The 15,847-nt window shown below is 40.2% G+C and overlaps 1 protein-coding gene across 2 annotated transcripts in view; it reads left to right on the top strand.

Moving 5' to 3' along the window:
* The window catches only part of Mpp7 (MAGUK p55 scaffold protein 7), a 125,416-nt gene extending 115,713 nt beyond the window's left edge, over positions 1–9,703 (top strand). For both annotated transcript variants that reach the window (XM_048367908.1, XM_048367909.1), the window contains exons 13-16: positions 3,264–3,357; positions 4,384–4,492; positions 6,470–6,613; positions 7,889–9,703. In XM_048367908.1, the coding sequence (XP_048223865.1) occupies positions 3,264–3,357; positions 4,384–4,492; positions 6,470–6,613; positions 7,889–8,068 (527 nt within the window). In that variant the 3' untranslated portion in view covers positions 8,069–9,703. The remainder of the gene's footprint in view (positions 1–3,263; positions 3,358–4,383; positions 4,493–6,469; positions 6,614–7,888) is intronic.
* The last annotated feature ends 6,144 nt before the right edge of the window (positions 9,704–15,847 follow it).

Here is a 15,847-nt window from a genome sequence, read left to right on the forward strand (position 1 = left end):
GCTTTTCTTGGGCAGATAAGTAGAATGGCTAGGTCATGGGTTTAATAGTTAAAGATACTAACAGATGGTTCTCCAAGGAGATTACATTCCCTTTTACAGTCGGGTGGAGGTGAGACTCAGTGGCAGTGAACAGCTTGGCCAAGCGCAAGACCCTAAGCTCAAATCCCAGAACCAACCTAATAAATACATTGATATAAACACATCAACTCTGCCTTGTAATTGGGGTATATTTCCATAAGCACTTACAGAATTACAGACATGACTGAATCTAAGCAACCGTTTTATTATTTGTGATCTGATTTCCTTTGTGTTTAATTTTCCTTTCTTTTTCTGCCTTCTTTCAGATTAACTGAATGATTTTCACTGTTACATGTTAATCAGTTCACTCCGACTTATATCTCTTTTAATTTCTTATCTGTCACTCTGGGGATTACAGTATGCCCACCTAATCATTTACAATCTACTTAAGAGTTAATTGTGTCATTTTACATAGATTGTAGGAACTTTGCAGCACAAACAATACCTTTTTATTTCTGCCTTAATCTTTCCTTTAAATGTATTGTATTTGCAACTTTGGAAACTATTCCAATACAATTTACTTTAAAACAGTCACTTATTTTAATGTATTTAAGAGGAAAAAGTAGTCTTTTATTTTAATTCAACTATTCTTCCTCCATTCCTTTAATAATACAAGTTTTTTCTTCTCCTTTCTCTCCAACCTCTGAAAGACCCTTTATCTGTTTTTTTTGTTTGTTTGTTTGTTTTAACATAGTCTGCTGGTGAATTCTATGTTTTTCCTCATCTGAGAGGGTCTTTATTTTGCCTTATTACTGAAATATATTTTGGTTGATAAATATTCCCTTTTAGTACTATAAAGATATTATTTCATCCATTTTTTGTTTCTATGATTTATGAAATCTGTGAAAATTTACATCAATATTCCTTTATGTGTCTTAGATGCTTCCTAATAACCATTTTTAAGATTTCTTAATTTAGTTATTAGTAATTGGTTATAATATGTCCAGGCTCCCCCCTACCCCCCAAATTTATCCTGATTATCTGCTCAGCTTCCTTTTACCAAGTGTGTGTGTGTGCATGTGTGCATGTATGCATACACGCCCAGTCCAGCTAGTCCCTGAGCTTGAATTCGGGGCCTGAGCGCTGTCCCTGAGCTTTTTTGCTCAAGGCTGGCACCTTACCACTTCTGGCTTTTTGCTGGTTAATTGGAGTTTAGAGTTTCACAAACTTTGCTGCCTGAGCTGGATTTGAACCCCGATCCTCAGGTCACAGCCTCCTGAGTAGCTAGGATTACAGTCATGGCCTCTGGCACAGGGCCATCTTACCACATTTCAGACACCTGTAGTTATTATTTCCCCAAATCATATTTCCCCCCTGTCTCTCTTCCCTGTCCTTCTTGCACGCCAGTTACATATGTGCTACATATTTCAGTATCTCCGCATCGGTATCTGGAAGTCCATTTGTATATCCATTTATTGCTATCTTCATTGTTATCTTTATCTTCTTATTATTATCTTTATAATTCAGGGTATGTAATTTTTATTACTTGTTTTTAGTTTCATTGGCTCTTATCTCTACCCTCGTTATTCTGCTACTGACCTCATGTAGAGTGATTGGACTTGACCAGATTCTTTTTGTTTTCAATTCTAAAATTTCCACTCAGTTCTGTTCAGGTGTGTTTTCCTTTGCCTTAGGAAGCATAGTTAGGAAATTGCTTTCCTAACCGTGTTAATTTCAGCTTCCGGGTCATTCAGGGTTTGCATCTTTCTTTTCCCTTGTTTTGTATAATTTCAAGTTGCATTTTAGGTGTTGTCAGTCAACTATGTTATTTTCTATTTAGTTCCTCAGTCCTACCTCTTTTACCTGTCTTGTGTTGGTTTGGGTCTGTCCTGGCTCAAGGATTGATCTGAGATGTGTAGTGTATACAGGTTCAAGGCTCTCTTCTCTTTCTTGTACTAGTTTGAGTACAAGAAAATGGCTCTCATTCAGGGGTTAGACTAAGAGTTGTATATACTAATTACAGCTCATTTTAATGAAACCAGCAATGTTTGTTTGAATCAGAGCTGCATGTCTAAGGGAGACAGAACTACGTTTCCTTCTCTGCTTTTTACCCATTTGGATTTCCTCCATGTTCTTCAATCCACAAGGGCTGTCTTACCCTTTTTCTCTACCCCCAACCACATCTCTTTTCAGCAAAGTGTCAGAGATTCTAAGAAAAAATTAAGTCAAGCTCTTCCCCGTGCAGTTTAACACCACTGTACATGTATTTTTTAGTTTTAATTTTATTGTAAAGGTATTTTACAGAGAGGTTACAGTTACATAAGTAAAGCAATAAGTACATTTCTTGTCAAACATTATTACCCCCTCTCTAATTTTTCTCCCCTCTCCTGCAAGCTGTAAAAGTTCATATCCAACATAGTGTCTTGTGAGTATCGCTGTTGTATTGGTTCACCCTTGGTCCTTTGTCTCACCATTTTGTTATTCTCCTTCTCTTCCTCAAATCAGATAAGCATGTATACAAGACACAGAGTGCCAAAATCAGAAACAGTGACATGCATTTTTGAAAAGGTTTTAGCTGGGATGGAGGAAAAATGGGCTGTAGTCAGCTTTCACCCACCATAACAATACTAGACAAGCTGTGTTGCTGTTTATAATGAATCTGTCATCTTTTGCTTCTTTACAATTCACTAGAAACAATTAGACACAATTATTGGATGGTGAGAAGTTGATGGTATTTTAAGAAGAAGACACACAGCTTTGCAGAGGACTGGTGATTAAGTATATAGAAATATTTTACTTCATTTAGCTGATAAACAGAACTTTGATACATACTGCTGTGGAAGATAATAAAGTAATTTCTGAGAGAAGAAACTTACGCCAGTAGAAGATCAATAACTAAAGATAATAAGTATAATGTTTACAAAAGAAAGCCATTTTCCCCAAAGGGTTAAAATATCACATTTGTTTATTTATCATATTAGAAAGCTCTCATTATAATGAATAACACAGGCACACAATGCAGTTGAACTTTTAGTCCAGCTTTAACTTTTTATTTTAGTGGAAAATCTGAGTTGAGGACACTTTATGTAATTTTGTTAGCTAATGTGCTTTTTATGCAATTTGAAATCTTATGGAAGAAAACGATTTTAAATACACTTAATGATTTATTTTTTAAGATTCTCTTTTCTTTAGGGAAGTTTGATGGTATCTTTTCTTAACTTTTTTTGTTTCCCATCAAATCACAGATACCACCAGAGCAAAACGAAGCCAGGAGAGTGACGGCGTTGAATATATTTTCATTTCCAAGCATTTGTTTGAAACAGATGTACAAAATAACAAGTATGTGGAAATTCTGTCGGATTTTTATCTGACCTTGTTGTCTTTCAGCATCTCAACCTTTATACCGTTTACACGGTCCCGCCACCATTGGAAGTGTATTTTAATTGGTCATGATGTTTGCCACCCATAAATGGTGATCACCATCATTGTTACCAAGCTTGGCCTCTATTTTTCACGTCATCTAGATACCTAGATGGTTTTCTGCTAAGTTCAATGTGTAAAAATTATTTTTCAGCATGCAAGAAGTTGCTAGTGTCATACTTTGTCCTGTTTCCAACCCGCTAATTGAATCTCAACATGTTAACTTGGGTACAGTTTTATTTTTACACACCAGTGGGTAACTATGTAGTGCATTGCCAGCCCCACCGTCTCTTTCATACTTCACCTCACAGAGGCACGGCAAAAGCTTGGGAAAAGCTTTGCGGGTAGCGCCCCTCTAGCGAGCTCTGATTTCCCCCTCCCACCCCGGGCCCAGGGTTTCCATGGGCTTAAGCATGACTATTTTAGGATATCAGAGAGCAATGTGTATTTGGATGTAGGATTGTGGGATTTTTATTGAAACATCAAAATACTTTCTTCACGTTTGGTGCAATGATTGTGTTTTTATAGCACATAATCGCTGCCCTGGTTCCATTAGCCACCACCCAGCTCCTGGAGTTCTGAAGGCCAGCTTGGTTACTCTGTAGGCAATGAAATTCCAGTAGTTTCTATTGTTTGCCTTATTCACTGTTTTATTGCATTGCATTAGTTTTGGAAGAGGGGGTGATGGAAAACATTAGGTCTCTACTGGACCAAAGTACTTTTTTTTCCTGCTTAAGTGTAATACAAGCAAGTGTTACTGATTTGAAAATGAGAAGATTTTTTTTTTAAATTGACATTTGCTGAAGTACTTGGCCCTGTTTATTTTATTCAACACAGAAAAAATTACATGTTCAGCAAAAGTATCTTTTACCTATGAATTACAGCTTTGCCACCTGCATTTTTTTAACTCACAAATGATTATGATACATCTCTTATTTCCCACAGGTTCATTGAATATGGCGAGTATAAAAACAACTACTATGGCACAAGTATAGACTCAGTTCGGTCGGTCCTAGCTAAAAACAAAGTTTGTTTGTTGGATGTTCAACCTCATGTAAGTAAAGGGAGTTACCCATACCCTTGTGGGGCACGTTATTTCCTGTGCTTTGTGTGAGCATTTCAGTATAGGACACTTTTAAAGACTAGTCATTTCACTGTAATTTGAAACATCTTGGTGGGGAATAAAAATCCATAACGTGGGAGAGATGGAGAGAATAATGAAAAGGGTGATATTAATCATGATGCCTTGTTCTCATAAATTGACTTGCTGAATTGAACCCCCTCTGTACAACTAAAGATAAAAGGAAAAGTTTTAAAAACAAACAACAACAAAACAAACCCTTTGTTTTGGTGTCAGTCCTGAAGCTTGAACTTAGGGCCTAGGTGCTGGCCATGAGCTTTTGTACGCAAAGCCCTCTGCGACTTGAGCCGCAGCTCCACTTGTAGCTTTTTAGTGAGTGGCTAATTGGAGGTAAGAGTCTCACTTACTTTCCTTCCTGCGCTAGCTTTGAACCAAGCTCCTCAGATGTCAGCTTCCTGCCTTAGAGCTAGGATCACAGGTGCTGACGCCTGGCTAACGTTGTGCATATGTATATATGCAGGTGACATTTTCTGGCTTCCTTTTACGGTCTTTGACACCTCTAATTGTCACCAACGGATTGAGTAATAATACTTAAAGCCAAGTGTGGTGACTCACGTCTGTAATTCCAGCTACTTGGGAGGAAAAAGGATGAGGATCATACATTCCCCAAAGTCAGAAAGAATCTGCATCAAAACCATGCCTGGTACAATGATGCATACCTGTAGTCCCAGCTACGTGGGAGGCAGAGACAGGAGAATCTCATTTTGAAGCCAGCCTTGGGCGAAAGCAATGAACCCTGTCTGAAAAACAATACTAAAAGCAGAAGGATTGGGGGCGTGGCTCAAGTGGTAAAGCCTTTGCCTAAAAAGTGCGAGGCCTTGAGTTCAGTTCCAGTGCAACAAAATAAGTAAGATGAAGTAATAAATTGGAATGTGTCCCAAGACCTGCTGAGTTTTTTATTAATTTAATTTTGTTGTCAAGGTGATGTACAGAGGGGTTACAGTTACATACGTAAGGTAATGAGTACATTTCTTGTCTAACTTTTAATTACACATCATTTTAAAGAATTTTCTCTTCTAAATTATGTTAAGAGAAGTAAGCCAGGCCTGGAAAGATAAAGGACATATGTTTTCTCTCTTATATGGAAGCTAGTTCTAACTTATAGACATACAAATAAACACATACAGGGTTCATATGCAAGTGTACAAAATACATTAACCAAAGTATGGTGTATGTAGGGGAAAATCCAAATGATGTAGCTCTCCTTAGACTAACTCACAGTCTAACAAAATGAATACCAGGAGACGGGCACTGGCGGTTCACACCTGTAATCCTCGCTACTCCAGAGGCTGAGATCTGAGGATCTCAGTTCAAAGCCAGCCTGGGCAGAAAAGTCCATGAGACTTATCTCCAATTAACCACCAGAAAATGGAAGTGGAGCTGTCGGCTCAAAGTGGTAGAGCCCTCGCCTTGAGCTGAAGAGCTCAGGGATAATGCCCCAAATTCAAGTGCAACAACTGACCCAAAAAATGAAGGCCAGGAAAGGTTTAAATCAATGAAGAGAGGAAGAGAAGGGCAGGGAGAATACAGCTGCAATATTCAATGTATATCCTATGAAACTGGGAGAATTGAAGGGAGAGGGGGCTGGGAATGGGGGGGGAGAATGATGAAAGGGGTGGTGGATCAAGATGTGGTTGTACTGATAAACTGACATATTGAATGGTAACCCCTTTGTACAACTAACGATAATAAAAATGTAACTTTAAAAAGCCATGGTTAGCAGTAAGGTAAAGGCCCATTTTACTGCCTTATTTTTACTTAATAAGTTTTAGTTACCTTCTCTCCATAAATTGAAGCATTTACCATTCTCTATCCTAAAAGAAACAAACGAGTAAAATCGGTAATGTATAAGGTGATGAAGAAATATGAGAAAACTTTGCTTCCTTACAGACAGTGAAACATTTAAGGACACTAGAATTTAAACCCTTTGTGATCTTTATCAAACCTCCATCAATAGAGCGTTTGAGAGAAACAAGAAAAAATGCAAAGATTATTTCCAGCAGAGACGACCAAGCAGCCGCAAAGCCCTTTACGGTACGTGTGACCAAGTGTGTAATGAGACAGTGACTGGAAAAGCCCTCGTGGCTGCAGGCAGCTTTGAAGACCAGGGAAGACTGCATATCTATAAGTGGCAGCATTAGCGTTAGGCATGTGTTTTCAACAGTTGTAATTTCTCTGTGTGGATGGAGCTTCATAATTATAATTTTCTTGTGCTATTGATATCATAATTCAGTGGCCCAGTACACACAGGCTAGATTTCATCCACATGAATATGTTAGATATTTTTTAGGCCAAACATTTACATAAAAGAATAGTTTTGTCTTAGGATAAACTTTTTTCTTTTTCTTGTATAAAATTTGGGGTGTGCAAGTCCTAGGGCTTGAACTCAGGGCATAGGCGCTGTCCCTGAGCTTTTGTGCTCAAAGTTAGTGCTCTACAACTTGAGCCACAGCTCCATGTCCAGCTTTTTGGTAGTTAGTTGAAGATAAGAGGCTCATGGGCTTTCGCGTTGGCTTCGAACCATGGTCCGCAGTTCTCAGCTTCCTGCGCAGCCAGGCTCATAGGCGTGAGCCACCAGTGCTCAGCCAACGGTCTTATTTCTAAAGCTTAAAACAGCAAAATCAGCTAGTTTATCATGAATAATCTCAATGAAAACTACAGTCATTCGCTTTGTCTCCTAGTATCAAGAGTCACATGTAGTAAGTATGATTTCAGGCATGGAATTAGACTAACATTCAACAGCATACTTCCCATGACTGCATACCAGGAATGGTGTGTTGGTGGCACGTACGTGCTGATATATACGAAGGGCATCTGCCCTTCCTTGTTTTATTTCCATTCTTAAGATAATGTATTCTACCTTTAGCTCAAAAATAAACAGAGCCAGGTGCCACTGGCCCATGCCTAGACTCCTAGCTACCCAGGCGGTTCAGATTTGAGGTTTGAGGAATGAGGCCAGTGAGGGAAGGAAAGTCCTTAAGACTCTTAATCTCCAATTAAATACAGAAAGCTCAAAGTGGAGCCGCGGCTCAAGTGATAGATTGCCAGCCTTAATTGAAAAACCTAAGAAATAGGGCCCAGGCTCTGAGTTCAAACCCCAGATTACACACACACACACACACACACACACACACACACACACACACCCCTACCTTGTGAACAAGTCATGATTAAAGAAGGTGATTTTTAGTCCTGGCAGAAGATGCAACTCTGAACCTAAAACTGTAGTTAAGCCCAGGGTGGGATGTTTCCATTGGTGTGAGCTGACTTAATTGCCTAATTCATGATTTTTTTAAAAATCTCTTATAGGAAGAAGACTTTCAAGAAATGATTAAATCTGCACAGATAATGGAAAGTCAGTATGGTCATCTTTTTGACAAAATTATAATAAATGATGATCTCAGCGTGGCATTTAATGAGTTAAAAACAACTTTTGACAAGTTAGAGACCGATACCCATTGGGTACCTGTGAGCTGGTTGCATTCATAACTAAGGGAAACCCACAATTATCTTTGTAAGGTGCATGATCCAATCAGTTGCCATTTTAGGGGTAGAGTTTTATTGTTGTTGTTGTTTTTAAATCTATATCACTGTCATTGATGTACAAGCTTGGTAAAGTTGAGTCGCTTTTTACCTCCTTATTTGAAACACAGTGTGTTACTACTCTAAGACCCCAAACTCCACATTTTCACAATTCTATATTCTTGGCAAACCTCATAACCTTCTAATGTCTTTAGTATAACTGCAGTGTGAGATGGAATTTTTCATAGGCATCCCTAGACATAGTATAGGCAGGAAGGAGTTCAGTGCTTCCATGAGTCAGATGCGGTGACCTTTACATGATATGTTGCCCTTGAAGGTCTTATTGAGTACCTTGAATGGCTCCAGACAGATAAGTCCCTTGGTTATTTCCAAGTGAATTCTCATAAATCTAACTGGGCTGGTAATGAGACACTGTCCTCTTACTATTTCAGAAGCATAAATGTCTCCTTGCATCCACAGAATATGTTCATAACACATATATTTTACAGTCGAAAGGAATAACTAAAAGCGATTGTAGATGATACAATACACTATGCTCTCCAGACTGTCCTCAAATGCCTGATTCGTTGGCCTCAGCCCCCATAGTTGGTGGGATTACAGGCACATGTCACCATACCTGGCTTGGAAAAATCAAAAACCATTTCTGGAGTTACCATAAGGTTTTCTATTTATTTCATGTTTCATTTTCTAGTTTTGGATTTTCTCAGTAAATCATAAATATATGATTCTTATTCTAAAATATTTAAAGTACATTTTATACATTAGTGATACAGTTAAAGAAATGTGTTTTTGTACTTGATCACAGTTCATTTAAATTGTACTAACATGTGTTTTAGAGAACTTTTAAATTGTGCAAAGGAATTACATCCAGATAAACAAAGATAATGTACTTGGATCAAGTTCCCTGCCTGTATTACTCTCTTAACCACTGGGAAAACTTATGTGATGTTAATGTCTTTGTCACCAAAATGATCAGACACTGACATACGTTGACAACTTATGTTGTGAGTGTTTAGGTGGAACCTCTGGTTTTCCTTTGGTACTACTGATCTCCATGTAGTGGAAACACTGTAGCTCCCCACGATTTCTATTAGAGAACATACCATCCTTGCATGCCTGAAGTCCTGCCAGGGGAGAATCATTGCTCTGTGACCTCCAGAAGACATGATTTTTGTTGCTTTGTAAAGAGTTTAGATGTCATGTTTAAAGAAAAAATAGGAGTAGTGCAATTTTCTATATTTATGAGATATCCCAGAGGCATATTTTTTTAACTATCAAATGGGGCTATTCATAAAATAAACTGTATGTAAAGATGTCATAATGTAAAATAGTAGTTTTGTAAGTCACGGTCAACATTCCATGTAAATATCTGACCTTTATACACAGCTAGATCCACACATGTGTTATGCATCCACGACACATTTGGTAGCATTTATCACTGGATTTTCTTCAGATACATCAGACACAAGAAGCTATTCCATTAGCCTCCATGTTACATTCATACCAGAATAGCTTGACAGTCAGACTAAATGTTACTTAAGTTTATAGATTGCATAGAGGCCATTCAGTTGTTTGTTTTTTGTTTTTTTAAAAGGGGGGGGGGTTACGGAGTAGGATTATCCCATCTCGTTCAAGCTACTTCAGTGTCATGTGGCTGGTTTGAGAAGTGTGAGCCTTAAGTACATAGATTGTGTGGGACATTCTACTCCTTGAATCTTGATTAAAATTGCTTTTTCTTTTTTGTGCTAGTTCTGGAGCTTGAACTCAGGGCCTGGGCACTGTCTTTGACCTTTTCTGCTCAGGGCTAGCCTCTATCACTTGAGACACAGCTCGTGGGTTTTTTGTTTGTTTTGTTTTTTGAGGTTAAGAGTCTCACAGATGGACTGTCCTGTCCGAGCTGTCTTCAAACCTCAATCCTCAGATCTTAGCATCCTGCATATCGAAGATTACAAGCATAAGCACCAACACTTGGCTCATTGACTAAAATATCTCATAAAGTATGATGTCCTGTATAAAGAAGGATGGGAAATGTATCATTTTCTACAATATGCTCTGAATAATTTAGGCAGCCCATATTTTTACTCAGATATTTACATTGATTTCTTTTTTCTTCATTCACAGATAATTATCTCAATTCTCTATTGTAGGAAATATAGTGTAAAATAATGGGAATGGTCTTTTTAAGTAGTAGAAGTCTTCGGGATATTATCAAAAATAGAAAATCACTGATGGACAATATTTTAGAAACACCAAAGGCATTTGAGAAGTGAGGTGGTATGCATAGCCTTGTAAGTGATGTTCCTTGATGGTTATAGAGGTTGGTTAATGTTGAATAAGCCCAAACAAAGGGCTTATTGATAACTGTGGCTAAAGGCCCTGGATTCTGTACCCCCTCCACCCCACCCCCGACCTCCCCTGTCCATCCACCCCGACCTCCCCCTTCCCACCCCCAGGAGAGAGCCCTGTATACCTCACTTTCAGTAGCCTGCTTTCCACCTGGAATATCAGCTAGAGTTTGAGAGAAGAAGGAAGTCCATTTGTCAAGATTTACCATCCAACACCGAGAGAAGGATTCTGCCTCCCATTCTAACTTCTGATTAAGACTTGGTGAAAACAAAACACACTGAAACTGAACTATAACTTTTACCATAATTATACTGACCAGTAGGAAAAGTCTTTGTTATCTTTAAGGCTCACATTCCTGGTGTTGTATTATAATTGAATGTATCTAAATTGTAATAATATAAAATTGACAAACATATAATCAGATTTACAAAGCTATATTGTTAAAATCTTCCTAAAGATACAGATTTTTATTATTTATTTTCTTTTGGACTACAATGGGTTTATAGATAAATATGCTGGAAAATCTTTTATCTTAATAAAGTATCTTCAAACACTGTATTGCTTAAAATTGTTTTTGTGCTTGAATATTCTATTTTAATTATATTAGTGTTCTGTCCCCTTTTAGTCTACTGTTTCCCATGGTAGGAAATTTTTTACTATGCTATAAAGAGATTGATTTTTGCCATGTGTAAAATTAAGGTTTATATTTTTCTCATTGTGTTCATCCAGGTCTCTAGACACATGGAATTCACTTGTCTTCTTGTCCTGTTACTGTAGCAATTTAAAGAGGTACACGAAGGAGATGCCCTTCCATTCCCAACCTTCTGCCCCCTTTCTTCATTTTCTTCCTATACCCCTTCCCTCCCTGCTCTTTTTTTTCTTGTTTTCTTGTTAAGTAGTTGTACAAAGACGCTACAATTCTGTAAGTCATGTTATGAGTACAGTGCTTCTTGGTCAGAGTCACCCCTCCCGTTATTATTCTCCCCTGTTCCACTCTTGCCCCCACTCTCAAGCTTAACGTTCATTTCTTACGTAATAGACATTGACTCTCCTGACTACATTCGCTCACCTGTCATCGCCCCTTCCCTCCTGTTCCCTCCCCTCCATCCCAGTGAGGAGAAAGGCATAAGTTCCTAAACACACACTTGTACATGGAGCAGAAATTCCCTGTGCCCGACTTCCTTCTTCCTGGCTGATACCTCACTTCTGTTTCCATGGTTGTTCATAGGATAACCACAGTTCTGACCGAGTAGAAAGATCAAAAGATCCTACATTGGTAACACCACTGAGCTGCCAGACCACTATTGAGTCCTGTGTAATTGGTGGATAAAAAGTGTTAAGGTAGATGAGGGCACTGCTGGCTTATTGTTTACTTGCTGCCGAAAGCACTGTGAAAGTCCTGAGCCACAAGCCACTCGGGCTGCTCAGTGTTTGCTTTCACCTGGGGGGCTGCCTTTTTTTCCGCTGTTGTATGCCTCCCCTTGCTTGACACAGTGATCCTCCTAGAAACACCCTGGATAGCTGGGTGTCTGGGCTCATGCCTGAAATCCTAACTGTTCAAGTGGCTGAGATCTGAGGATTATGGTTCAAAGCCAGCCCATGCATGAAGGTTTGTGAGACTCTCACCCCCAATTCACCACCAAAGAGCTGGAAGTGGAGCTGTTCTGGCTCAAGTGGCAGAGGGCTAACCTTCAGCAAACAAAAGCTCAAGGACAGCCTGCATAGCCTGAGTTCAAGCCCCGGAACCGGCACTAAAAAGTTAATTATAAAAAAAAGACCACCGTGGAGTCTACGGGTTGGGCAAAAGAAATAAACTGTTTATATTTTATTTGGGTGAGGTTCTTCCTCCCCCACCTCCTTCACAATGTAGGTAAGAATTACATACCAAAATTCAAGCCTAGAGAAAGTTTGGATTTATAAAATATATGTGTTCTAATTTTTGTAATCTCATAAATATTCATTAGAAGACTAATCATTACCTTAGCCTACCATTTTGAACAGAACAACTATTTGATTGTTGATTCTGATCTGGACAGTAATAACAGATTCCACATACTGAGCTTTCGCTCTGTGCTAATTAGTAGTGTGTAAATTGTGATTGTCGATTCCACGTAAACACAGAAGATTTCTATAGAAGCTATTTAACAGTTGGCCATAAAACAGTGTCACTGCTGTAAATGTTAGAATCCGTAGACCACAAAGTTGTAATAAAATACATTGGCTAGGCACTACTACTAGCTCGTGTCTACAGCCCTTGCTATTCAGGAGGTTGAGATCTAAGAATCTCATTTCCAGGACAGTCCAGGCAGAAATGTAATGTTTCAATAACCTGGGGGTGGGGGGGAGCCAGAGCTGGAGTTGTTGGCTTAAGTGGTAGAGCACCACCCTTGAATGAGAAAGCAATTGAGAGCTTGAGACCCTCAGTTCCAGCCCGAGGACTGTCAGCACGAGAGAGAAGGAAAAAGAGAAGTAGGGGGAAGTAAAGTGAATTTCAGAGTCCAACCAGATAATGTACATCTCTCTCAGAAGAGTTTTAAGAATACAAATTGTTGGGGGGGGGGTTCCTCCCTAGCTAGAGGCATTTTCACAGATGTTTTAATGCTCCCCATCTCTTAGTATCTTTCATAGGTTGGTGCCATGGACAGCTCCCCAGCTGGACTTCCACTTAACCCGCTTCTGCTATAAAGTTTGCTGTGCCCCAAGGCCAGTGAATGAGTTACAGCAAAACACCCAGACTATGGGCCAAATGGGCCCTTTTAAAACGCGCATGGACAAAAGGAAGTCGTGCTTTTAAGTAGTGCGGCAGAGCAGCCCTGTGAAGATGGTGGGGAGAGGGCAGCATGGATGAAAAGGCCTGGAGCAAGGGGCACCGCTCGGCAGCGCGTCTGGGCCCTCCAGTGGGGTGCGGGGCTCCTGGTGGACACCCCCCACCAGCAGCTGTGGTCCTGGCCCTCTGTGCCCTTGGGTCTCCTGCTCACCTTTTCGCTCTCTTGTTCTGCCTTGAACAAAGGATGAGCCCTGGAGATGACTTGCCAAGCTGACTGGCAGGGTCTGGAGACAGGAGGGAGGAAGACACCAGGTATTTAGTTCTCGTGTGCCTCGTCTTTGGCTAAGATGCAAACACGGATGCAGACACTTCACTGAGTCTTTTCCTAATTCCCCTTGGGTCCCCTTAGATGCAGAGGGGTTGGTGGCCTCCTGCTTTCTTGAGACCATCTCCAGAGTCCTTTCTCGGGTGGCTGGTGAGCGTTTTGGCTCTTCCTTCTGGGTGGCCAGTGCCTAGCCCCTAGCCCCTCTAGTTTGCAATATTCCAAGAGTCTCTCTTCCCAGAGACAGCGCTGGTGAATGACGTAGCTACTCCAAAGCCTTCAACGAAGCCTGGGGACCTGGAAGGAGAGCCCCGAAATACACATCCCATCTCTATTTTCCATCTGTAAGATTTTCCCTCTATTCGTTTCACATTTGCTAGGCGCTCCTGTTATTATTTTTCTCTTGCATTTTTCACATTTCTTCTGTTTATGACTTGAAGCCCCACTTCAGCTTCTAAGTGGACTTTCTTGTTTTCTAGTTACTACATCTTATACTACTTGCCAAACACCATTTTATTATGTTCCACACTTAAAACGCCACCTGGAGAGTCTCCCTTTTCTAGTCTCTTTGTTAACCTATCTTTAAGCCCCCTTGCATGTTTTTGTAATGTGTAACGCAGACTCTGTTACGACAGAAACGTTTCAAAAGACTTGTGCAGCTGGGAGCTGTTTGATGATTTCATTTTATAAGTCCTTTGGAATGAACGTGGGCATTGAGGCACCCTGAATATGATATCAGTTTAACAAGATCTGAGTGGCTTTACTTTTACAGAGAAGCTAACATTTCTAGACGTTGGGATTCCACCGGTGGCTTTCTCTCCATAATGTTTAAAAAATGAAATTTAGCAGACATATAAAAATAGGAAAAAGAAATAGAAACGTTGTCATAAATCTTTTCTCCTAAAGTGTTTTTCGATTGCTTCAGAAAGAAACAAGATGAGAAAGTCCAGGTGCTATTTGTTAACGCTGAGGGCTGATGTTTCAAACATCTCAAAGGATATAATGAAAGAAAGTAACACTAAAGAACGCAGGTCCCATGTTTGACAGGGATTCCCCGGGGAAATCAAGTCCATCTGGCTTCACCATGAAGCAGACATGCACCAGGCCCACCAAAGCAAGGAAGAAGTCCACCTGTCCCCTCCGTGGCCAACACCAGCTCGGGCCTCATCCAACCCCCGCGCCCCCTTGGGGGCCAGGAGAGCAGGGGGCAGGGGGCTCCGTGCTTTTGTGACACTTAATGTGGTCACAGTGGCCCCTTGGGCCACCAGCATTTGCCCCCGGGCAGTCGATCCTGTGGACACGTCTCTTGGGCTAGAAGTTAGGAAGAGAGCGTGAATTCTCTGTAAACGCTCAGCCCCCGGAGTTGTGTCTTGCGCAGCTGTGCTCCTCCACGCATTTTTTTTTCTTTTTCTGTGACTTAAAAACACAATTTCTGGAAGATTTCCGTATGTCTATATGCTCTATCTTAACTTCCGTGTCTATGAGGATGGGTAGCGATTTTCAAGCCTGTTGCTGATACGGACACTGTTTCAGTCAATATCGCTTGATACTCTTCTTCAGTGAGCTGTCCTGTTTCTCTCAGGTGGGTTTCTAGTGATGGGATTTCAAGGTCAGACAGGGCGTCCTTTTCCATTTTGATCGGGAGCACTAAAGTATGTTCTTGGAACATCATTCTAATTACATCATACACACATAAGGAGAATAGCCACACAAATGGTGACCGTTTCTTGTTAGTTTTCAGAGCCGTATGGCTTCATTATTTAGCATCAGTTGAGGTGGTTCCGGGAAGTGGATGGAGACAGCTTTTTGTTTTCTGAGCGCCTTAAGACAGATGTGATAAACAAGCTTATAGGCAAAGGCTAAAGCACAGAATAATCCCGAGAGAGGGGGAAGGGAGGGAGGTGGGATTTGGGGGGCTGAGACTGGAGCCTGTCATGGGGAACTTGGCAGTTTGGAAAGGAGGAATGAAGGCGTTTTCCTGCCATACAACAGAGGGGATTCTGAAGAGACATTGAGGATACCTTCAACTTCTCAACCTGGGATGGCAAACACTTCTCCTTCCCCTACCAAGTTGCCACTGAACTGCACAGTGCTACTTTTTTTTTTAAAGTGAATTGTTGAGAACTACTAAAGAAGATAAAGGAGTAGTAGACATCTGAATTACAGCACCGTGTACTGTAATTATAATATATATTACTAACTAGAGCCCAACCACATTGCATATCATTTGGAAAAGGAGGACAAAGATTCACGAAACACCATAGGTTGTATTCACATAATATTTTTATAG

This window comes from Perognathus longimembris, chromosome 18 (genome assembly GCF_023159225.1).
Source record: "Perognathus longimembris pacificus isolate PPM17 chromosome 18, ASM2315922v1, whole genome shotgun sequence".
In the NCBI taxonomy this organism is placed as follows: Eukaryota; Metazoa; Chordata; class Mammalia; order Rodentia; family Heteromyidae; genus Perognathus; species Perognathus longimembris.